This window comes from Rhea pennata, chromosome 13 (assembly GCF_028389875.1).
Source record: "Rhea pennata isolate bPtePen1 chromosome 13, bPtePen1.pri, whole genome shotgun sequence".
NCBI classification, from domain to species: Eukaryota; Metazoa; Chordata; class Aves; order Rheiformes; family Rheidae; genus Rhea; species Rhea pennata.
In genome coordinates, this window is record NC_084675.1 from 23,211,984 (window position 1) to 23,232,990 (window position 21,007).

The 21,007-nt window shown below is 35.8% G+C and overlaps 1 protein-coding gene across 3 annotated transcripts in view; it reads left to right on the forward strand.

Annotated features, from left to right (window-relative positions):
* Nucleotides 1-21,007, forward strand: part of NFAT5 (nuclear factor of activated T cells 5) — a 79,606-nt gene that overhangs the window by 6,449 nt on the left and 52,150 nt on the right. Inside the window, exon 2 of one of the 3 annotated variants that reach the window (XM_062586790.1) lies at nucleotides 19,589-19,714. In XM_062586790.1, the coding sequence (XP_062442774.1) occupies nucleotides 19,589-19,714 (126 nt within the window). Of the gene's footprint in view, nucleotides 1-19,588; nucleotides 19,715-21,007 lie in introns of those variants that run through there. The other 2 variants (XM_062586791.1, XM_062586792.1) reach the window with 2 other exon arrangements.

Here is a 21,007-nt window from a genome sequence, read left to right on the forward strand (position 1 = left end):
GTTAATCATGTCCTCATTGATGAAAGGTTATGCCACACAGCATCACTCGCACTTTGTTTCTTTTTGAAAAGTTCTCTGCAAAGTTTTGAAGTTTACTATAGAATGGTGATTTGAGAATTTGTAGATTTCAAAAGCATTAGGGTGAGGAGTACTGCTTGAATTGGTTTGGCAGCTTGATATATGAAACCTGTTGTAGCTACTTGTAAGGGAAATCTATAGAATATTGCTTTTTAATATAGACAAGAAGTATTTTTTTTCCCTGTTTCCCACATTATAGGTTAAAATTTTTCAATTTTCATAAAGCAGCTGATCTTTCTTGGTGTATTTAAGTTTTCAGCAAAGTATTTGCTTTCTGTGGTCTTCTGGTTAAAATGATTATCAGATTTTGTATTAAAAAATCTATGGAGCCTTTATCTGATTGTTATGCCAGTACACAAATTACTTAGTTTTAGGTGGAAATGTACTTTTTTAAGCAAGAGAAAATGAAGAAGTTGTATCGTTGCCTTTTTATATAAGAAGAAATTGCCCTGAACTCATTTTGAAGATAAGATATGCCTGTAAACCTAGTAGAAATTGGTGAGTGGCCAAAGTGCAGGTGAAGTAAAGGTATGTGGTTGTATCTGTACAGCTTATCACATGTGTTATCTTCTCTGTGTTTATGTAAAGAGTAAACTGTTGAGGTTGAACATTCAGACAAGTTTTGGCTTTCTCATCAACATGTGCAGCAATTATTTCAGGAACTGACTGAAATGAACTTTCAGGTCTCTCTCAATTCTGTGGTACCATCTGATTCTGCTGGGCACATAGTAAAAAATTTGAGTAACTGCTATTTCCAAAAGCATGCAGTGTTTTAAGTGTTTGAAGTGTTCAGTATTAGTTACTTTGTTATGAACTCTTGTAGTTCTTGGTGATCTGTGTGTTATCACTACACTAGACAAAGAAGAATGTTTTCACTATTTATATAAATGGCCTGTGAACAATCTCTCTGCCTTTCCCATTGATCAGTTGTCCCTACAGCAGTTGGAGAGCTTTTGCAGTTGCTTTGTAAATAACTAGGAAGGATTTCAGGCCACCTTACAAAGTCTATAAAACAAAGTATTATGCAAAGTAATGCAAAGCTTTGATATTAAAAGCAAACTTGAGCTGTGGTGGAGTTCAGGCTATTTTATCTGTTTGGCAGAAAAAAGGGAGATAGATAGCAATTGATATTAATACACAGACAAAATGAAGCATGTAGAAAAGAAAGAGATCTAAAGACGGTCGTAAAAAGTTCTAAAATGCTGGAGTTTCAGTCCAGTTCAGAAAAGCTGACCCTTATAAGCCTGTTGTTTCAGTGTCATTGTCAACAGATCTGATTTTTGTGTGGATTTGCTGAGCAGAAGAATCTGTAAGTTTTGATAGTGGCACTATGGAGTGATTGGAAAGTAATAAACTGCACGGTTCAGTAGTTTCAATTAACTGATGAAAATTTCTGTTTTCTTGTGCAAAGGGAACTAAGTCTACTAATTCAGCTATTAACTGATAGCTGTTGTGCAGACTACTTCCTAAGATGGGGCAGGAAGACATATGTTGTATAAGTATGTGACAGTCTGTCTCCGTTAAAATTGTATTTCACTCCTCAGTGCTTTTACTCAGATAGTGTTGTTGGCAGCAGCAGCTCCTCCTGAACTGAGTGTCGTAGCAGAAGTCATGCCAAACAACATGGTGTACATACAAATATATTTGTAACGTATGCATGTGTGTATATATGTATATATAGATGTATATATAATAATATGTTTCACATTTTCACTATATTTAACTATTTGGGGTGCAACAGGACTATCTACTGTCTTAAATTTTAAGTTCTTTTTTGGCTCTTGTTTAGTTTTTGAATTAAGCAAGAAATTCCACAATCTGATTGTATGTTTGATGAAAAAATATTTCTGGTCGTCCATTTAAAGTTTATCGTCTTTTCCATATAATGTTAGGAATGAAGAGGTCTGCCAGTTTGAAATATTTCTATGAATATTTTTTTGTGTGTTTTAGAAACAAATGTTGCTCAGTTTAGAATATGTGTTCCTACTAAAACAAATGTGCTGAGAAGTATTAATTGTATTAATTACAATACCTAATAGTCTTGGTTATATCTCATAATTAAACATTACAGGCTCGATGAATTTTACTTAAGTTAAAATTTTGAAAACAACAAGATGCTCTGGTTGTGTGTGAGGAGCAGTGTCAACTTTAAGTGCATGTCAGATTAAGAATTCTGATGAAAGTTTTTACTGTTTTGGGGGCATTTGGATTTCTCGCATCAGAAATTCTCATGTCTAGTGTTATGTTGCAGTCTGTTATAGGAAAACTAAGTTAGCTTTTCTGTCATGAATATGGAGGTATGTTTTCATGAAATCTGTATGAATTTTACACTGAGGCCTGTATCCTATTGTCAGTTTGGCTGAAGTTATCTAACAGGTTCTAAACCTACTGGAGGATGTGGCTGACACATTGTTTCCTTCAGCAAGTGGATTAAGGGGGCTTAGTAAGAGTATGTTCCTTTGAAGTTGACTTTGTGGGGGTTTCTGAAGGTCTGCGCTGCAGGCACGCTCAGCGTGTTCAGGAGTTTTAAAATCTCTTCTGCATGTATTACATACAGATAGAATATCAATAATCTTTTTGTCTGTAGGCACATCTATGTGAATGTGATCCATGCCCTTCCTTAGCCTACGTGCACATTTTATTTAGGAATAAAAATTACTTATTTTTCTTCTAGGGGATCTAAATTCTAGACAAGGCCATCTGTCTCACCTTGAAACTTGAACTGTACCTGGAATGAAACTGTTCTGTGATCAGATGGGGAAATCATTTGGTTTCTTATTTTGTGGTCTAAAAGGATTCTATTTAAGCTTCAGTTCTTCATTTAAGTTATGTGCTGCCACTTAAATAAAAAAAAGGTGCTTTTAGAGGTGTGGTAGCAAGAAGGGGATTATATTGTTTAGGGTAAATTTAAGGACTGCCTGCCCTGCAGGGGTTTCAGTACATTAATACAATAGCAAAAGAATCCATTCAGGAAGATCACTACCTTTCTGCCTCTGAGGCAGGGAATATATATATTACAAACAAATGGGGAGTTTTAAACAGCCATAGGTGAGGAATATTGAAATCCCAAAAAACTTTTGCCAGGTACACAGTTTCCATCCAGATATCGCCTTTATCTGCATGCTTGCTGATTCTCCTCATGGACTCTAACCCTCAGTGAATTTATCTTCCATTAAATTGTCTGTCCTTGAATCCACATAAACCTTTAGCATATACAGCATTCTATATCAAAATGCTGTACAGTTTATATAAATAAAACTGAAAAAGGTTAGAATGAAAGGGATACTATAGGAGTATGAAAACCATGAATGGACTGCAAAGATAAATCAACCATGTATATTTACTATTTTTTTAGCTTCAGAAGATATCCAATGCAATGACGAGGCAGCAATCTAAAAGAAAAGGCTTTTTAATTTTTTTTCCCCCTCCTTGTACACCATTTAATTATGGAAACAAGTAGCAAATATTTTAAATGGTAAAGAGACAAATGGTTCAAAAAGCTGTTAAATTTGTAGTCTTATTTAGAGAAGTCCACAAACTAAGGAGTCTCTAACTGATTATCAGAGTCTGGAATGTATTACTGTAGAAATACTGTTCTAAGCTTAGTGGTTTGTATAAATTCTTCCTTGCAGTTTGCTGCGATCACAGAAAACATATGGGCTAATAGATATTTAGTTTGAGGTAGTATGACCATCCTTACGTTTTTGTATAAATTGACAATTCCAAACACTCAAATATTTTGTCTTTTGTTCTTTTGGCTGCTTTTTCCTATTGTAACATTAACAGGATTTATCCTTCTCTATGTATAGATGACTTCTTAGAAGTTTGGTTCTGTAGGACATTGAATACTCATTTATGTTGAATGACCCGTGCATTTCAATGCTGCTCTATACTAGAGTTTGTAGCAACTAGATCAGTGGTTCATCTTTTACCTGCCAATCTTGATTCATGAGTCAATCCAAAAATTAATTCTTGTTGATTACTAGAGCTATTTGCAGAGTGCATGGAACTGTTTTGTATTGCTGTATTCTGTGACATGAACTATACAAACTGTTCAGCTCTTTTCTGTATAAAATTGAAACTGCTTTTTGACTTTTCTACTTTATTGGTCTTCAGAGCCTGTTCAAAAAGCTTGTTAAGACAGAACTGTCACCTTAGGCTCTTTGTTTAGTGTTCATCTGTGGCATTTATTAGAAAAGGGATGAAAAAATATGAACCTAATGAAGGAATTATGGGAGACTTGTTAATCTCATCTTAAAGTAATCATGTCTGAAGATGCGCTTTTGACATCATTTCTTAGTTTTCCTTTACTTCCTCAAGGTATTCCAGGAGAGGAGTGATTAAAAAAAAAAATTAAGAGTAACGTCAAAAGCTTTAAGAGATAATTATTTAAAGTATATCCCGACCCAAATGTTGTAGACTATCTTTGTGTCATTGCAACAAAAAAGTGCAAGAATTCCATGCAAGAAATTGATCTTAAGGACAAGTTACAGCATCCTTACAAGTTACGAGTTCTTTAATTATTGCTCTCCTCCTGATTTCACTGGAATTTTAGCTGTGTGGTACAGAAAGCAATTTTTATCCATATTTTACCATTAAATGTTTGGCTTAGGTTCCATTTGTCTCATAAGAATCAGATGTGAGCATATTTGTGGAAGAACTTGCTTAATAATTTCAAAACCTCTTTTTACAAACAACGTAAATCTTGTTTCCTTGAGTAATTCCTTCCAGGTGCAGTATTTGTCACGTAGATTTAACTTTGGACTAGTATGCATCTTTTTAGATGCATCTGTTTTTATCTGTAGTCTTAAGGGACGTTTGGGACATATCAGAAGCACTCTTTGTTAGAGAAATAAGGAAGAGGTTTGCATATGTAGAGCCTGAGATGGAACACTAGAATTGCAGAACCTTGTGCTTTATGAATGCTTACTTTGGACAAATACTGTTCATGAAACATGTTTCTGTCAAAATCCTTTCTAGTAAGCCTGAATTATGTATGTATAAAATCTATACAACACACACGTCTCCCTTTCCTATTTTCACATTCACAATGAATGTGTTCAGAGTAGCTAGTTGCAGCGTGTTGATATTAAACATGATAACTAGATGATCTCCAGAGGTCCCTTCCAACCTTACTGATTCTATGATAGAAAATTGAGTACATTATCTGAGACATTTATGCTGTATTCTGAGGTGCCTTATGATTGTATGAACTGTGCATGAAGTGTCTTTGTCATTATTTAATGTTTTTTAACGTTCATGCAGTTTTATCTCCTAGTATTGACACTTGTAACACCGAAGAGAGAAGTTGGTTAGATACAAGAGTCTATTAGACTTCATTAGTTTGCATGCAACATTTTCTGTTTCATATATCTGATGCTTAAATTCATTAGTAGTAGTACTACAGATATCAAGCTTTCAGCAGGGCTTTCATTTAATAGTGCTGAGGAGCTTTGTTTATTAAACATGATTGTATATTTAGCTTTAAAAAATTGTATTTAGCATCAAACATAGTACTTAAATTATAAATACAAACATAAATGATCATAGGAAGCATAAACATTTCTCAGCTTTTGGGAAGATATGAGAAAGTACACTTTAATGTCACTTATCTTACTAAGATGAGTAAAGAGGGAATCAAGATGGCTTGTGGAAATACCATGTTTATTCCAAAATTACTGAATCAGAGAGATGGTTGTAGTATATTGAAAGTCTCTCTGAATCTTTGCACGTTTTTATTCTTCAAGATCAAATATCCTAGCCTCAAAAGTAAAAAGTTCTCATAGCTGGTATTGCACTTGTTCTACAACCAATGTAAGAGATGGCAAAAATCACCCCATTGGAAAAATTTGTCCAAACTTGAAAATGTGTGTTGTTTTTTTTTTTTAAGTACCAAAACAATAGTAAATTGAGGGTTGGAAGGCTCTTACGCTCTTGTGTGTCTCTTAATTCAGATGATGCATTGTGCCTGTGTATCCAACGTAACTGGCTGGAGCACCTGATTACTTCTGTGTTTCCAGTGAATTCTGATTTTGAAATAACTTAAAATGGATAATAAATAGATACTTATTATTAATATTTGTTCTTTTGACATGCTGTTTGTGGCTTTCTTGTTTGTTTATAAAAAGTTTTTGTATTAAAATTATCATCTTCATGGTTGGAATTAATGGTTTGTATGAGTAATACAAGGGTAAAAAATATGTGTGCTATTTCTTTTCAAGATGTTTTAAATCCAGGGAATTCAAAATTAAGGATACATTGAAATACTCCTGAGTGTATAAAAATATAAGTATTCAAAGGCTTGAAGTGTGGAAGAAAATTAAAGTCTTTGTAGTGACAGTGTGAAAGTGGATGGGGAGAAAACTTAAGTATCTTTAAAATTCGGTTTAGTATACAATCACAAATAATGAAATGCCGTTGTTACAACATGATTACATACAGTTGTTGTGTGGCAAAATGGAGTTATTTGAATTCCTTAATTGAATTTGTGTGCCTGTCATATTTGAATTCCTACCAAAAATAAGCTTAGCTCATTTTCCTACATGCTGGATAATTAAAACATAGCAATAGTGATTTTTATAAGGTATTTATTAATAGATCTTTTTATTTTATGTGTGTGTGTGTGGGAATGTTTGTCAGAAAGGTACATTTTGTTTTAAGTATTACTTAGTAAAGCCTTTTAAATATGATGCTGAATGTTTTAACTGGTTTGAGGAGCAGTACCCCATTATGTTCATGTACTTGTAGTCTTGTTGTTCCTTAGTTGCTTTACTTTGTACATTGTGGTACTTTATTAGTATCTTTTGAATTTAATATGGAATTCGCAGCTGCATAGGATGGACTTTTAGTAAGTCATTTATGGTCCATTTCTTGAAGTGACACTTAGTAAATAATGTTGTTCTCTGTTTTCAGGATGTGTAGAACTGGATGCAAACAAGACACAGGATTTATACTGTCTGTCTAAATTTGTAAAAGTACTCTGTGAGCTGTGAATGAGGATGACTGAAGCACAGCCAGGAAAGCTTTATTTGATATTTGGATGCATGCCATAAATGGAGTTCAGCTAACACATGCCTTTGTTAGTTGTTGAAATTCAACTTTAAAAGGATTAATTTCTCAACTTACCCTGCTGTGCAGAATCCTGAATATTGGGATTAACAGCTTTTCTGAAGAATACAGGATATTGGAATAGTTCAGTGACTGATTTTTGTTTAATTATAAATTGTTTGCAAAAATATGCTTTTAATACTATCATTTTTGGTACTAATACTTGCTGCCTTTAAAAAAGCAACAAGAAAATATTTTTAGCTTTATTTAAGTCTAAGAGATAATGATATTTCAGCCATGATTAAATTTAAATAACTTTGATTTTAAATAACTCTGATCATCTCTGTTTAAAATAGGAGTGGCTGTCTTCCAGCAAACTCTTCTCTCTTCTTCATTAACATACTGTAGTGCGCATTTCACTGTTGGGGTAGCTACATTTGCAGGCAAAATTTGGATTTACAGTATTTGGACCTGTATCATCAATGCAGAATGCTCAGATCCTGTAAGCAATACAGTTTCTGCTGGTCTTTTGAAGAGTGGAGGTGCAGCAACAGTAAACTTTAATCATAAAGTGTTCTAGAGTAGGCAAAACCATGGCATCTGCCTTTCCCTATGTGCTCATGAATCATGTTGATTTAGGGTTTGCCTCTTTTGTCTGAAGCCAGAGGGAACTGGAAGGAAGATTTTATGTTTGACTGTGTAAAACATCCTTGTGTACACTCAGCTCCTTTGAAAACCTGCCACTGTTGCTGTAGCAGCGATATAGTTCTGCCAGTATGGGCAATTACAGGAGTGCTAGGGAAGACTTGCTTTCAGTATTTTACTGTGGTACCATCTAAAGACGCTCTTAAATACGCCAGGAAAAAAAGAGTGGAGGACCTCTCCCCCCTCCCTCCCCCCCAGTTTTTCCTGCTATTGTCTGTTTACTGGTGCCACTGAAGTGAAGGCCCATGTTCAATGTCTGCAAGTTTACTGAATGTCTTGAGTAATATCTGACATACCTTTGTTTTAGAGCTATGTGAAAAATCATGGCCCAGGTAGTATTGGGATATTCACTCAGAATACATTAATGGATACAGGAACAGAAGGAACTAGTCCTTACATATTTTAAACTAAGCTGGTTTTCCATTTGGACTGGCTCCTATGTTTAATCATATTATCATAAGTGAGACCTACTAGCAGATTTGAAATAGAAGTTGTTTTAGTAAGTACCATCTTGCCAGTTGAGCACTGGACTGTGGCTTGAGTAAGACAAAAGCTATTCTCTGTCCTGCCGCCAGCTAGCTAGCTGGCTGGGTAGCCTTGTGAGTTGTATTCTGTCTTCTTCCTATGATGCAGTTTCTACATTTGCAAAAATAGCAATAATCAGACTGACGAGTTTGTAAAGTGTTTTAAGATGTGTGCATCAAGACTACTAAGTGCTTTTGCTCAGCTTCACTAAACTTAAGCCTTTTCTTTGCTCTTCAACTTTTATTATGCAGTTATGTGGGAAGGGCTTCTCCTTTTTTGTGTTTTAGCTATTCTTATATATGACCATGTAGGGTCTTCCCATCTTGCTCTGTAACTTGAATCTGTTTTCAGAGCTGTTTGCCTCATTTTAACTATTGTTGAACAAACCTATGTTACAGGCATTAAAGTTGCAAAGATATTAGAGCATACAGTGGTTAATGTAGTCAGTAATACATCACAAATCCTCTTTTGACAGCTACAGAACACAGAAGCCAGGTAAAGAGTGTCCACTAGTTTTGGGTATCCAATCTGAGATGTCTCTAAGTTGATTTACTTTTTATTGTCTATTTTCTTCTTCTTCCAAAATTTTCCTGAATATGTAGTTTTATCACATAAACTCTGCTGTGCTTTAAACAGAGTTGCCATTGTTTTTGGTTGTTGTGGGTGATTTTTCCTTCCTGCAGGTGAGAGTTTGGATCTGCTATGGAGTGCTCAAAAATTAGGAATGCACTGGAGTGAAAAATATTGTAGTGGTCACAGGTTCATCTGGCCTGTCCTTATCTGACCGTTTCTATTCTGTTTTTATGTACCAAGCTCTTAGTCTGAGAGAGACAACCAGAAGACAGTCAATACTTCTTCTGTTAACGTTTTTACTGAGCTCTAGTTTTCCTCCTATAGCTTCCTGTCTGTCCAGTCCCTGTTTCTATTTACTGTGCAGTTCTCTTATCAACTCTCCATCTCATGGAGCAGCAGTTGTCAAAGCATTCCACTGATTTGTACAAATTTTGTTTGATTTATGCACAAAGGTGTAGGTGTGTGTTCTCAGTGTAGCTATAGTGATATTTCTTGTTGATAACCTATAGTCAAAAAAGCCATCGTCTGACTTTAGTTATATTACCACTGCAAAACTTAACTCAAATTGGTCCTTAGTTACTACTCCCAGTTTAGCTTATACCAAGTTAAAGCAGTCACTGCACAATTTAAGAGTGACATTTCTGTGTTTATTCTAATACCTGTTAAACTCATGAATGGCTTAAAATTTCTGAAGCATATCCCTTAGCTCTCTGTACTGTAATAGCAGTTTTGTTCAATAAATTCTCCTGGGATCTGCAGGAGAACCTGTCTCTTTAGACATATGGAGCCAAGAAGACCAATAGTATCCTGGGGTGCATTAGGAGGAGTGTTGCCAGCAGATCAAGGGAGGTGATCCCACCCCTCTACTCAGACCTGGTGAGGCCACATCTGGAATAGTGTGTCCATTTCTGGGCTCCCCAGTACGAGACAAACATGGCCCTACTGGAGAGTCCAACACAGGGCTACAAAGATGATTAGAGGACTGGAGAATCCCTCTTATGAGAATAGACTGTGAGAGCTGGGCCTGTTTAGCCTGGAGAAAACATGACTGAGAAGACATCTTATCAATGGGTATAAGTATCTGAAGGGAGGGTGTCGAGGGGGCTAAACTCTTTTCAGTAGTCCCATGCGAAAGGACTAGAGGCAACGGGCACAAACTGAAACACAGGAAGTTCCATCTGAATATGAGGAAAACTTCTTTGCTGTGAGGGTGACAGAGCACTGAAACAGGTTACCCGGAGAGGTTGTGGAGTCTCCTTCTCTGGAGATATTCAAAACCTGCCTGGATGCAATCCTGTCTAACATGCTCTAGGTGATCCTGCTTGAGCAGGGGAGTTGGACTAGATGATTTCCAGAGGTCCCTTCCAACCTCAGCCATTCTGTGAATTGTGAGGAGGGATGAGATTTGGAGAATTGGTAACACATCAGCAGAGTCAGCTTGTGCCTGCTAGGACATAAGAATGGTGCTAGTCCTGGCTCTTATGAGTTCTTTGTACAGGCTAAATAACTTACTTCAAAGTATTCCCACATCCAAGCCTTTCTGTGCAGAAAAATCAAAATGAGTGACATGGCCCTAACACTCTGCAGCGTAGCCAAGCCCTTTGAGTACATGTTGAATATCTAGGGCTGATGTTAACACCTTTGCTATACCCTCTTCATCATTCCTCAAAAGCCCTTTGTGAACTAACCTTTTTTGATTGAGTCATTGGCATATGATAAACAACTGCCGAACTATGTGATTTAGCACAGCAAATGGACTTCTGGGTAGAACTGAATTGCAGTTAACCAATCAAACAAACAAACAAAAAAAAAGAAAACAAAAAAAAAACCACAAGATTTTCTAGCAGACTGGGAGGCCTTGACTTTCAGGAGTAGAACAAATTTTGTTTTTAGCATCTTGTACTCCCAAAAGTTTCTGAAAGACTCTTAATTGCATGTACAGTTTTAATAAAATACAGCTACCTTTGGATGAGGAGTACAGTCAGGCCCTTTGTTGACATTTGGTAGTGTAGACTTAGCCCAGAAAACTGTGTTTTAACATGAACTGATTAACATCATAGAATTTTTATACATTGAGCGTATGTACTTTGAACCTGAGTTTGTATGCATAGCTGAGGACACAATGGAATATGGTCACCAGCTTTTTCTTCATAGATTCCCTTTTGTTTGCTGAGTGTGTGCTCTAATTACTCCTCACCTACCTCCTGTGCTGCAGAGTGTGCTTGCAGGCTCATACACTTCTAATTGTTATTTAATCTTAGTTCCATATAGACAACTCTGCCTGTTATCAGCTCAGAGTATTGAAGTAGTTCTGCTAGCATGCTGTCAGCTGATCAGAGCAGTACACCAAGGTTTTATCTCATCTGTGCACTGACTGTCATGTGCTGCAGTAAGGAAATGGCTTTGGAAGCAGCAGCCAAAATCTTTACAGGTGTTAAAACATGTTGAGGAGACCAGTATCAATGAGGATCAAGCGGACAGCCGTTCAGTGCAGGGAGCTTATTAAAACACAAAGGTTGTTGTCTTTACTGTTGTTTGTGAGATTGTAGAGGTGGTAAGGGATTTCCAGGCTGTGCCCCTAAAGGCAAAAAATGCTAGCTATAAATGGAAATCTCCTTAATTTTACCTCTACTACAGTCAGTTTGGCTGGGTTCTCACCAATACACGTGTATTGAGCCCGCTCTCCTGCATGACTGCTTCTGGAGCAGGATGGCCCTCATTTTTAGACTGGAGGCCAGGGCAGCAGGGTGTCACTGAAGAAAACGTATTGTTAGGGAGGTGAAGTCATGGGAACAACTCACGCTGGTAGAATAGGGCCTGGAGTGGACCATGGGCTGGGGCACAGCCTGAGTCCAAGGCTGTTCCAAGCAACTCTTAGAGACTGGGCCTGGGGAACAGTCTAGAGAAGAAGCATCGTCAAAGCTGGGCTGGAACTGCAGACAGATAAGTGATGGCTGCCATTCCCTCTCAGAGAGCATTTTCTGGATCATGATCAGAAATTCATTTAGAGAATATTTCGTTTAGTGGAAAGATGGCTTCAGCTATTTGCATACTCTAGGTGACCCTGCTGAGCAGGGAGGTTGGACTAGATGATCTCCAGAGGTCCCTTCCAACCTTACTGATTCTATGATTCTAAAGGCAGAAGCCATATTCTTTTTCTGTGTTTCTTTTTTTTTTTTTGTGTGTGTGTTACTAACCATATGTTGTCAAAAATAAACTTGAAATAGTGGGGAAATGTTGGCACGTTAACTAGTAATTCTACTGAATTTATTAAAAAAAAGAAAAGTGGGATTGCATGTCTAGCAAGCAGGAATGGATGTTTTACTGCATATTATTCTCTTTATAATTCTGTCACAGTGGTATGCTATTTAATGCTAATAACAGAACTCTCTAAAATATTACCATGGGCATTGTGGATTATAAAAAACAGTCATTATAGTAAGTGAGAAAGTCACTTGGAAAGCACTAGTAATTGTTATCCTGATTATTTCCATTGGCAGCATATTATCTGGGTGCAAAAAAGACCATTTCTGTGATTTACCAAAACTTCACTTCTATGTTAGCATAAGCTTAGTATGTGGTCCAATTCTTGCTGTTTTTTAATGTGGGGAATTTTTTTATATGGGAAAATACGAAAGCAGTTGGTAGGTATTTCAGGAGATACCAAACTTTTAATGACCACTTCATACAAATGAACTCTCAAAGCTTACTGTTGTGTTTAAACATTGGAAACTAATATTCTCTGTTATTTTCTGTATCTTCTAAGCTCCCTGCTTCTTAAAGTGTTTTGCTACAAGAAGAAACTACTTGTCCAACAGACTGGATTCAAAATTTTGTGCCAGCTGGAGTAGAAGCACAGAGCCTGCAGATACAGAATCATCTCAGTTAAATGTGTTGCTAGATTAAGAATGCCTTGCAGAGTTTTGTGAAGGATAGACAAGTTCTTCGGCAACACTGTGAACCAGTCCTAGCATAGCTCAAGTTAATGAGGCACTAAATTACTAGAAATCCCAGTTCTTATGCTGTATGGCTGAAATTCCTCTGTAGATGTAACTGAAAAGTCATTCAAGATTCATTAAGTGTGACTAACTACAAGAGTTTTGCAAGTGCTGCTGGTGATTGAGTAGTAGATCAATGCGTGTTCGATCCTGGCTAACAGCTGAATTGAGTATTTCCAACTACTTTCATTAGCTATTTTGGTGAAACTGTAATTCTCTTTCCTCTTCCCACCTTTCATCCGCTTCAAGTGGTAGCATAACTGTATCTGCATTTCAGTATTGGGCTTATACATTTAATAAGAGTTTTTACTTGAAAGTGGCATCTATTCTGACCATAGAAGGTTACCTGAAATTCTGAAATGAGAATTCTACTTTTTAATAACAATACAGAGCACTCTCCATGATGAGAACACAAATGTCTTAGAAAAAGCAGTGCTTTCTTTGGGTCGTATCCAAAGCTGCAATGAATTCTCACAGAATCTTACAGTTATCTTAACATAACTGCTTCCTGCTTCTAAGCGGTATGTTTTGTTTGCTTTGCTTCCATTAATAAAAACGAATAGCTTAGCAGGTATGTTATTAAGAAAAAAGTTTAAATAGAATCACAGTTTCATAGTTGGTAAGAAGGAGGAACCTACTGTCATAATTCTAGTAAAAGCATTATATATTTCTTGAACAGTCCTTTAATACTGTGATGATGAGAGTAACGTGAAAATTGAAAAATAGTAAGTACTTTTTGTTGAGGATGAGAGGGAAGGCTGGAGAACTTAGATTTTACTGTTAGTCCGGATGTCTACAATGTAGTCCATTTAGACTATTTGTGTATAGGAATATTAAAACATTCCTACAAAAAGGGGCAAATGTTATGTGTGTGCATGAAGATGAAACTAGTAAAGTATGGGGAGAAAGAACACAGAAATTTCAGTTTATATGTTTATATTTAAAACATGAACTACCACCCTTTTGCACTTCTCCTGTAATGTCATCAGGTCGGTTATGTCTGTAGTTTTCTGCAGGATTTTTCTTAGTTCTGTTTTGCCTAAACCTCTTGATCTCTTGACCTAGTGTTTAGTGCTTTGGAGGTCGGTATAACCACGTGAAATAAAATTTTCTGAACTTTTAGTATAACTGGCAGGAAGGTCAAAGTTGCAAGCAGCTGATATCAGATGAGAGATTATAGTGGAAGGATAATCGGATAAAAGGTAATTGAAGAAATTTGACATTTAAATACTTGGTGGTGGAGGCGAGGTGATCTGTAGGGAAGTGAGTCTGAGTTACTTAAGTATGGTATAAAGAATAGAGAAAAGCCATATCCTCTGGAGAAGAATTGGTTTCCTTGCAACAACTCTAATCTTTCTGGAATTTGTCAGTTTTTGCTTTAATGCTATTTATAGTGCTGCATACATAAACATTGGCCTGTGTTTAGGTGAAAACACAAAGTTTTATTTGAAGTATGATTTGCAAAGATCAGATTTATTACAGTGAGCTTTCTTAAAGGTACCTAAACAATTTTAGATTCCTTGGAAAAGTTTTGAAATGATAATTCCTAATAATCCATTTCAGTAAATACATATTTTAGACTACAACGCTTTATCCGTTCTGAGGAAAAGCAAGAAGGTTTTTTCTTTAAAGTTCACATTTGATATTGAACTTGTCTTGTGTTAATCCCCCTGTCCTCCAGCCCCCTTTTCCCTCCTCTCTCCTTCTCTATTTTGAACCTTTGTGGTGCTATTTCTTCCCTTATTCCACTCTATCAGTGTTCTCTTGGCTGCATCTCCCAGTGACTTCCTAATAGTGTTTTGTTTCTTTCTCTCCTAATACATTTTGCACCTTCCTGTCCTATGGACAGCTTTGCAGTGCATAGACTGCATCTTCAGTTTTAGGTGTGATATCCAAGTATATTGATACAAAAATTTAACGGTATTTTAGACCCAGTCTCAAGTAGTTTGCTCTTTTACCATTGAAGCATGAAAGTAAAGATTTGTTCTTAATGCTCTTGTGATCTTTGGGAAAGTGTTTCAATTTTAATGCTGGCTTTTCTTTCCTTCCCTCTCTTTATTGTACCATTGGAATTACTATTTACAAAGAAACTGGTTGTGCTTGCTATGTATTACCATTAAAATTACCTGTTCCCTGAGAAAAATATGCTTTGGGAGTTTAGGAGTTAAACATCCCTTAAAACTGGCTTTTATCACTTTTGAGTTAAATATATTTCTTAACAAAAATAATGAGAAAACAGGAAAAAAAAACCCAAAGTTTGCCTTAATTACTTAGCTTTTGGATGAGGCTTTGTGATCAACACTAAATATCTTACAACTCATGATAGATTTATGATGATGAGCAGTTCTCTCCTTGAAGAGGAATTCTTGAGAGACAGTAGTAAGGAGTGAAAATGTGTGTGTATATTTAATATAGATACACAGATTTGTGTTTATATGCTTACACATATGTGTACATGCTGATGTGCATACACACACATTGTATTACAGTCTCTAATTTTTGAGGTCAATTGTTAACATTTTATATATTGAGCAGCATAACAGCAATACTGGCTGAGCTTTCCCAATGTCTTAAATGTAAAAGCAAAGTTTCCCGCTGAAGTGACTGCAGCAGCTTTAAATACTGCTATTCTTCTTCTGGAAGCTGTAACCTTCCAAACTCTTGCACAACAAAGTGTGCAAGTTTCTTAAATAGTTTGGTAGAAGAATTTGTTGCAGGATGTGTTTTCAGCTAAGATCACCTACTGCTGGCAAAGCTGAATGGCTGTAGCTTTTCATAAGAGAGATGGTGATGAATACCTTGGGTGGTAATTAAACAGCAGCAGCTGCTCCAGTATTGAACATGCACCTGTTTCTTGACAGAAGTGAGCTTGGACTTTTAACTCCTTCTAGGTAATAGTGGCCAGGATAAATGCTGTTGCTCACTTACAAGGGACTTCTGTCTTCAGCTAGTGGCACATTTCTGACTTCAGGGACAATACTGCTCAGAGGCATAGAGGAATGGCAGATAGGGAAGTACCCACTCACATCAAAACTATGTTTTTCTGTAGCTGATATTTGTGGGGATGAAAAGATTATAGTTTTTCATGGTAGGGGACAAAAATATAAACCTTTAATCTCCTGAATTAAAATACTAATTTAGAAAAAAATCTGTAATTTAGCAGAAAATATACCCACAAATATCTTGTGGTTTCCAAATGCACCTTTTATTTGGATAATTCTTTTAATGTACTGACAGCTCTGCCAGTGGCCAAGCTTATAGGAACTGTTCAACACAAAAATAAGAAAACATTTTCTCAGGAAGTTACTTGGGATTTTGTGGTTCACAGAAGCTTTCACAGAATACGGCATGACAAATCAACTTTTACAAAAGGTGCCATGTTGGCTATATTCTTGTGCTTGTACAATGTGAGGTGGCGTGGAAACTTCAGGTATATACTGCCTTGTATATAAAAGGGTGAAAACTCACATATATTTCATTCTTTCACAACAATTTTATTGTTTTTTGCACATCAGGATTGTCTTCACAGTTTATGAGTGAAAAAAGAGAATTGCAATTAGAAGTTCCTGATATCAGCCAATGTTATTATGTTAGCATTAGGGTTATTTCTGTAGTGCTTTTTTGTATTAAGAGAGATTTAAAATTCATAATGAAACTTGCATATAAATTGTATTGTCCCTATATTGGCAGTATAGAAATTGAGGAACAACAATTATTTGAAGGAGGTATCATTTTTCCATTTTTCTTGGCTTCCAGTTCTGGAGCGTGCACTGTCCTTCCTATTGTTATGAGCCGTGAATGTAACTGCATAGCACCTTAAATATGCTCATGGTACTAGATCAATTGTGCTTCTTTTACAAGCCAGATCGTGCAAGACTTCTCTGCTTTATTTGTTTATTTATTTTCCTTTCAGTGGATTGTCCAGTCAGAAGTTGACTGGCAGGTGTTTTTTACAGATGGCAGAATATGTAGCAATTGCTTCTCTAGGGCTGTGTTTGCTCCTCTTGTACTAAGAGTTCCCACAAATTTAGCACTTCTTTTTCACTGGCAGAAGTATATTCAGTATAATACAGAATCAGATTATTTTTGTCTTTTTCTTTTCATCAGACTTTCTTGTTCGTATACCAGTATAACTTCTTGCTGCTTATTTATGCAACAGATTTTTTTTCCTATTCTTAACCTTTCTGTACTCTCTTCCTGTCTTAAAGCACAAGTATGTTTTGATTTTCTTTTTTTTTCCTCATAGGCGCAACAAGCATAAGGAGATACTATTTGGCTAGTGCCAAGTTTAAGTGCAGGTTTGTTTGTTTGCTTTTTGATTGAATACAAGTCTCCACGTCCATGCAATGCAACTTGAATGAAATTCTTAATTTCTTAATTTTAATTGTTCTCAATTCTTTTTTTTTCCAATGGAAAGTAAAATTTATATTAGACTTAAACTATATAAATGTTTACATATATAGAGGATGCACGATACTTCTGCTTAACGAAGTAAAATACCAGATTATATCATTAAAAGAGAAATAACCTCTTTGTGGAAAAGTAAATGAAGTATAAAATAAAAAGCATCATTATAATCCTGTCTTTGTGTAACAAATTTTAAAATGATCTAATCTTTTTCTTTGAAAGCTAGCTTTATGGTGTTGAAAATTACTAGTCCAGAGGAATGGGAAATTAGGCCTTAATATCTGAGAAAACTAGTTTTAGAAGGGAACTCCTCTTTGAGGGAAATGCTATTGCAGCTGTTCTTCGTGGTGAAACAGCAGCAAAAGTATGAATGGCTTTCTCTTCTTCTTTTCTTACCTTTAGAGATCCTCAGAAAGCACAAGTAAATATATTTTTTTCCCCAGATGTTCTAAAGAATAATGCCTTGATTTTATGGTCAGCTAATCTGAGCTGTATTAAAATATTTTCCATTTTCAAATTTGCGGTCTCAATATTAAGGGTAACTTTTATTTTAAAAAAATCTGCTGAGGTTTCCACTTGGGGTTTGCATGGCAACCTCTGACTGTCAGTCTTTTGATTACCAGCCTAAATTAAAAGATGTTCTGTTTTGTTTATTTGTCATATTACTGAAATACTATTTCTCTGAAAAGGGAGTGTAAATTAAAAAAATATACAGTAAAAAAGTTTGACAGACTGTGGAGTAAAGTCAAATTACATCTTATGGCCTGTTTGTAGCCACTATTTGTAGAGGCTTGTGATTTTTTGCACGTAACAGATAAAGTAGCATTTCCTGTAAACAGCATTGTAGTTTTCTTGGATTTCTTTCATGTGAGTTAGCAGTGACAGTATTTTCACTCTTACCCAGTAAGATAATTTTTCTGGTTTATGGTATGGCAGGCATTTGGTATGTGTTATTTTTAATACAATTACATAATGTTAAAAATGTAGATAGCTCTGCATTTGTATTGAGTGCATTTCATTCGTTATAGGTCCTAATGTGGATTAAACCTTTTAGTTAAGCACGCTTTGTCAATCTTCAGTTATGTTACTTTTACAGAAGAAATACTGTATGAGTATGTATTATGTTAGGATCAGTTGAGTATTATTGTTGCTTCGTAGGAAAAGAATATGCATATTGGGTTTTCTGTAGCTGTCCTGGACACGTAAATAATATATATCAAGGGTTTTCATAAAGTTTTGCGGTATAGGGTTGTTGGTTCTGTTTGTCTGTCCATTTGTTGTTTTATTTGCTCAGCCAAACTGGGTGTTTGAAATAATGGTGCATCTTTAGTGTATTATCTTGAAAAGGTAGATTTGCAATTGTGTGTTTGTTTATCTCAAAGTAACTTGATACATGCTTAATCTTTCAGTGCAGTGAGCTCTCTATAACTGACCTCTTCTAAATAGCCATCATCATGTAGTCAATGACTTACCTTTGAGCCGTTAGCAAACATGCAGAAACTGAGCGTGAGGTTAGCTTACTTAAAGCTAAAACAGCCGAGACATAAAAGTTATGTGGGGTGAGCTATGTGTAGCAGCCATAACTGTTTCACAATAGAGAAGTCACAAAAATTTTCTTCTTAGAAATTGTACTACTACACAGGATCTACCACATTTTAATCAGAGCTTTTTGTGTAGCATATATTGGCAATAGCGATTTTCTTAGTGGAGGCTGCTTTCTTTGGAGTATCTGCTTCAGTGTTGCCTGTTGTTCAGACAATAAATTTTTGCAGAGAAATGGAAGTAGGGGATCCTATAGAACAGGAAGTGTCAATTGTTAAATGGGAAGACTATTCTGTACATGATACTGAATTAGTTGCTTTTTATTTTTCCTTTGGAAGTCAATCCCACAGTCTGGATTCTGAGAACAAATTTATCTTCAGTTCTCACGTGCTTTCTCATATGTGCTGTCAGCTCTTTCGTTCTAAATGAGTACAGCTCCCATGGAAGTTTATGAATGATTTCTTTGTTTGAACAAATGTCTATCTTTTTGTTTCAGTCTTGAGAATGCGTACCCTAATTTTTTTGGTGGTTTGTTTGGTTTTGAAATGACTTTATTCTGTGGTGTTAAGGTCTCCAAGTACTTAATGTAACTTTTTAGAAAGGTTCTGAAAATGTTATATCATAGTTCATATTTCTAGACTAAAACATTATTCTCCATTTTACGGAACACAGAGGTTTAAGACCTTTTCTTTTTCCTCTCCTCTGCTCAACAGAATCTGTCTATGACCTTCTGCCAAAGGAGCTGCAGTTACCACCTTCCAGAGAAACATCTGTAGCATCCATGAGCCAAACAAGTGGTGGTGAGGCAGGTTCGCCTCCTCCAGCTGTAGTTGCTGCTGGTAAGCGTTGTCATCTGTTCAGTTGCTTTGTTGAGGTCTATAACGTTCTGGCCAACATGAACAGTGCTGGCAAAGTTCTGATTATAAGAAAAGATTGTGGAGCAGTAACAGAGTTCATTCTAGGAAACTTTACATTAAAACGAACTAGGTGATCTAAATTATCAGGTATTCTATGTTAATGGTTACTATATTTCATATATGATGTATTTAAAATAAATTTTCTATTTTGCTTTTGTATTATTATGCAGCATGGGCCTGTTAACTCCTAGAATGCACTCTGTCTTCAGATGTAAGAAATACCAGTTTGGAACTGAATCAGAATGCTGAGTGAATGAAAAACAGTGTATTCTAGCTAGGATAAAAAATGGAATGGGAGATTACATTTTGGACCATGAAACTTTTACCAAGCTAGGGAGGGAAAAAAGGCTGTATTTTCTTCTATGGGGCCCGAGGAAGCTTAGTATTTAGACTGCATTCTGATATAACTCTCTTGTAAGGTGTTAAAAAAAAATTCTTAAGCATGTGAAAACATAACGTACTAGTCAGGGTGGTATATTTATAAAACTGTTTGATAAATTTAAATTGGTTATGTTTTTTAATTGACAGCATATAAAACTGTGAGGCATGACCTTTTGATCTTAGTGTTTTATACTCTAATTTACTCCCAGTCACATCTTAGGCTTCAGTCTAAAGACTTTGTCACTGATCTTTCTTAACAATAAATAAATGAGGATTTAAATGCAAAGTTTTGATTTGTGAGGTTAGCCTCAGTACTTCTTTACATCTGGAATTTTTGTCAGTCCCCTTATAGATTAGTAAACATCTGCACAGTGAGGAAAAAGGGAAGATGATCATTATGCTTACAATTGCTGCATCTTTCTTCATTAGATAAGATTTTTTGCATAATCTTATCCCTGTATTCTTACAAGATAATGTTCCACTTTTAGTTGGCCTTAAGTTGTTGCTTGAGGAAAAATATGTATATATTTAAGGTGAGGATTCTGATAGTTGCGTTATTCTTTTTTTTTTTCCCCTTACGAATTCATATGCATTAAATATTTCTTTGAGAACGTTTTGCAAGTTTGCATGATATAGTAATCCTGATCAGAAATTAAAATGATTGTAGATGTGTCAGAGAAACTTTACAGCACTGCTCACCATTCATGTTTTGCCAGACTTTTTCTGAGAGAACCTGTGGATTTAATTGTGCACAGTGGAACTGCATTCATTACATTGAAAAAAATGGATATTTTTGTTCATTATATTGAAAGGCGTTGATATTTTTATATCATT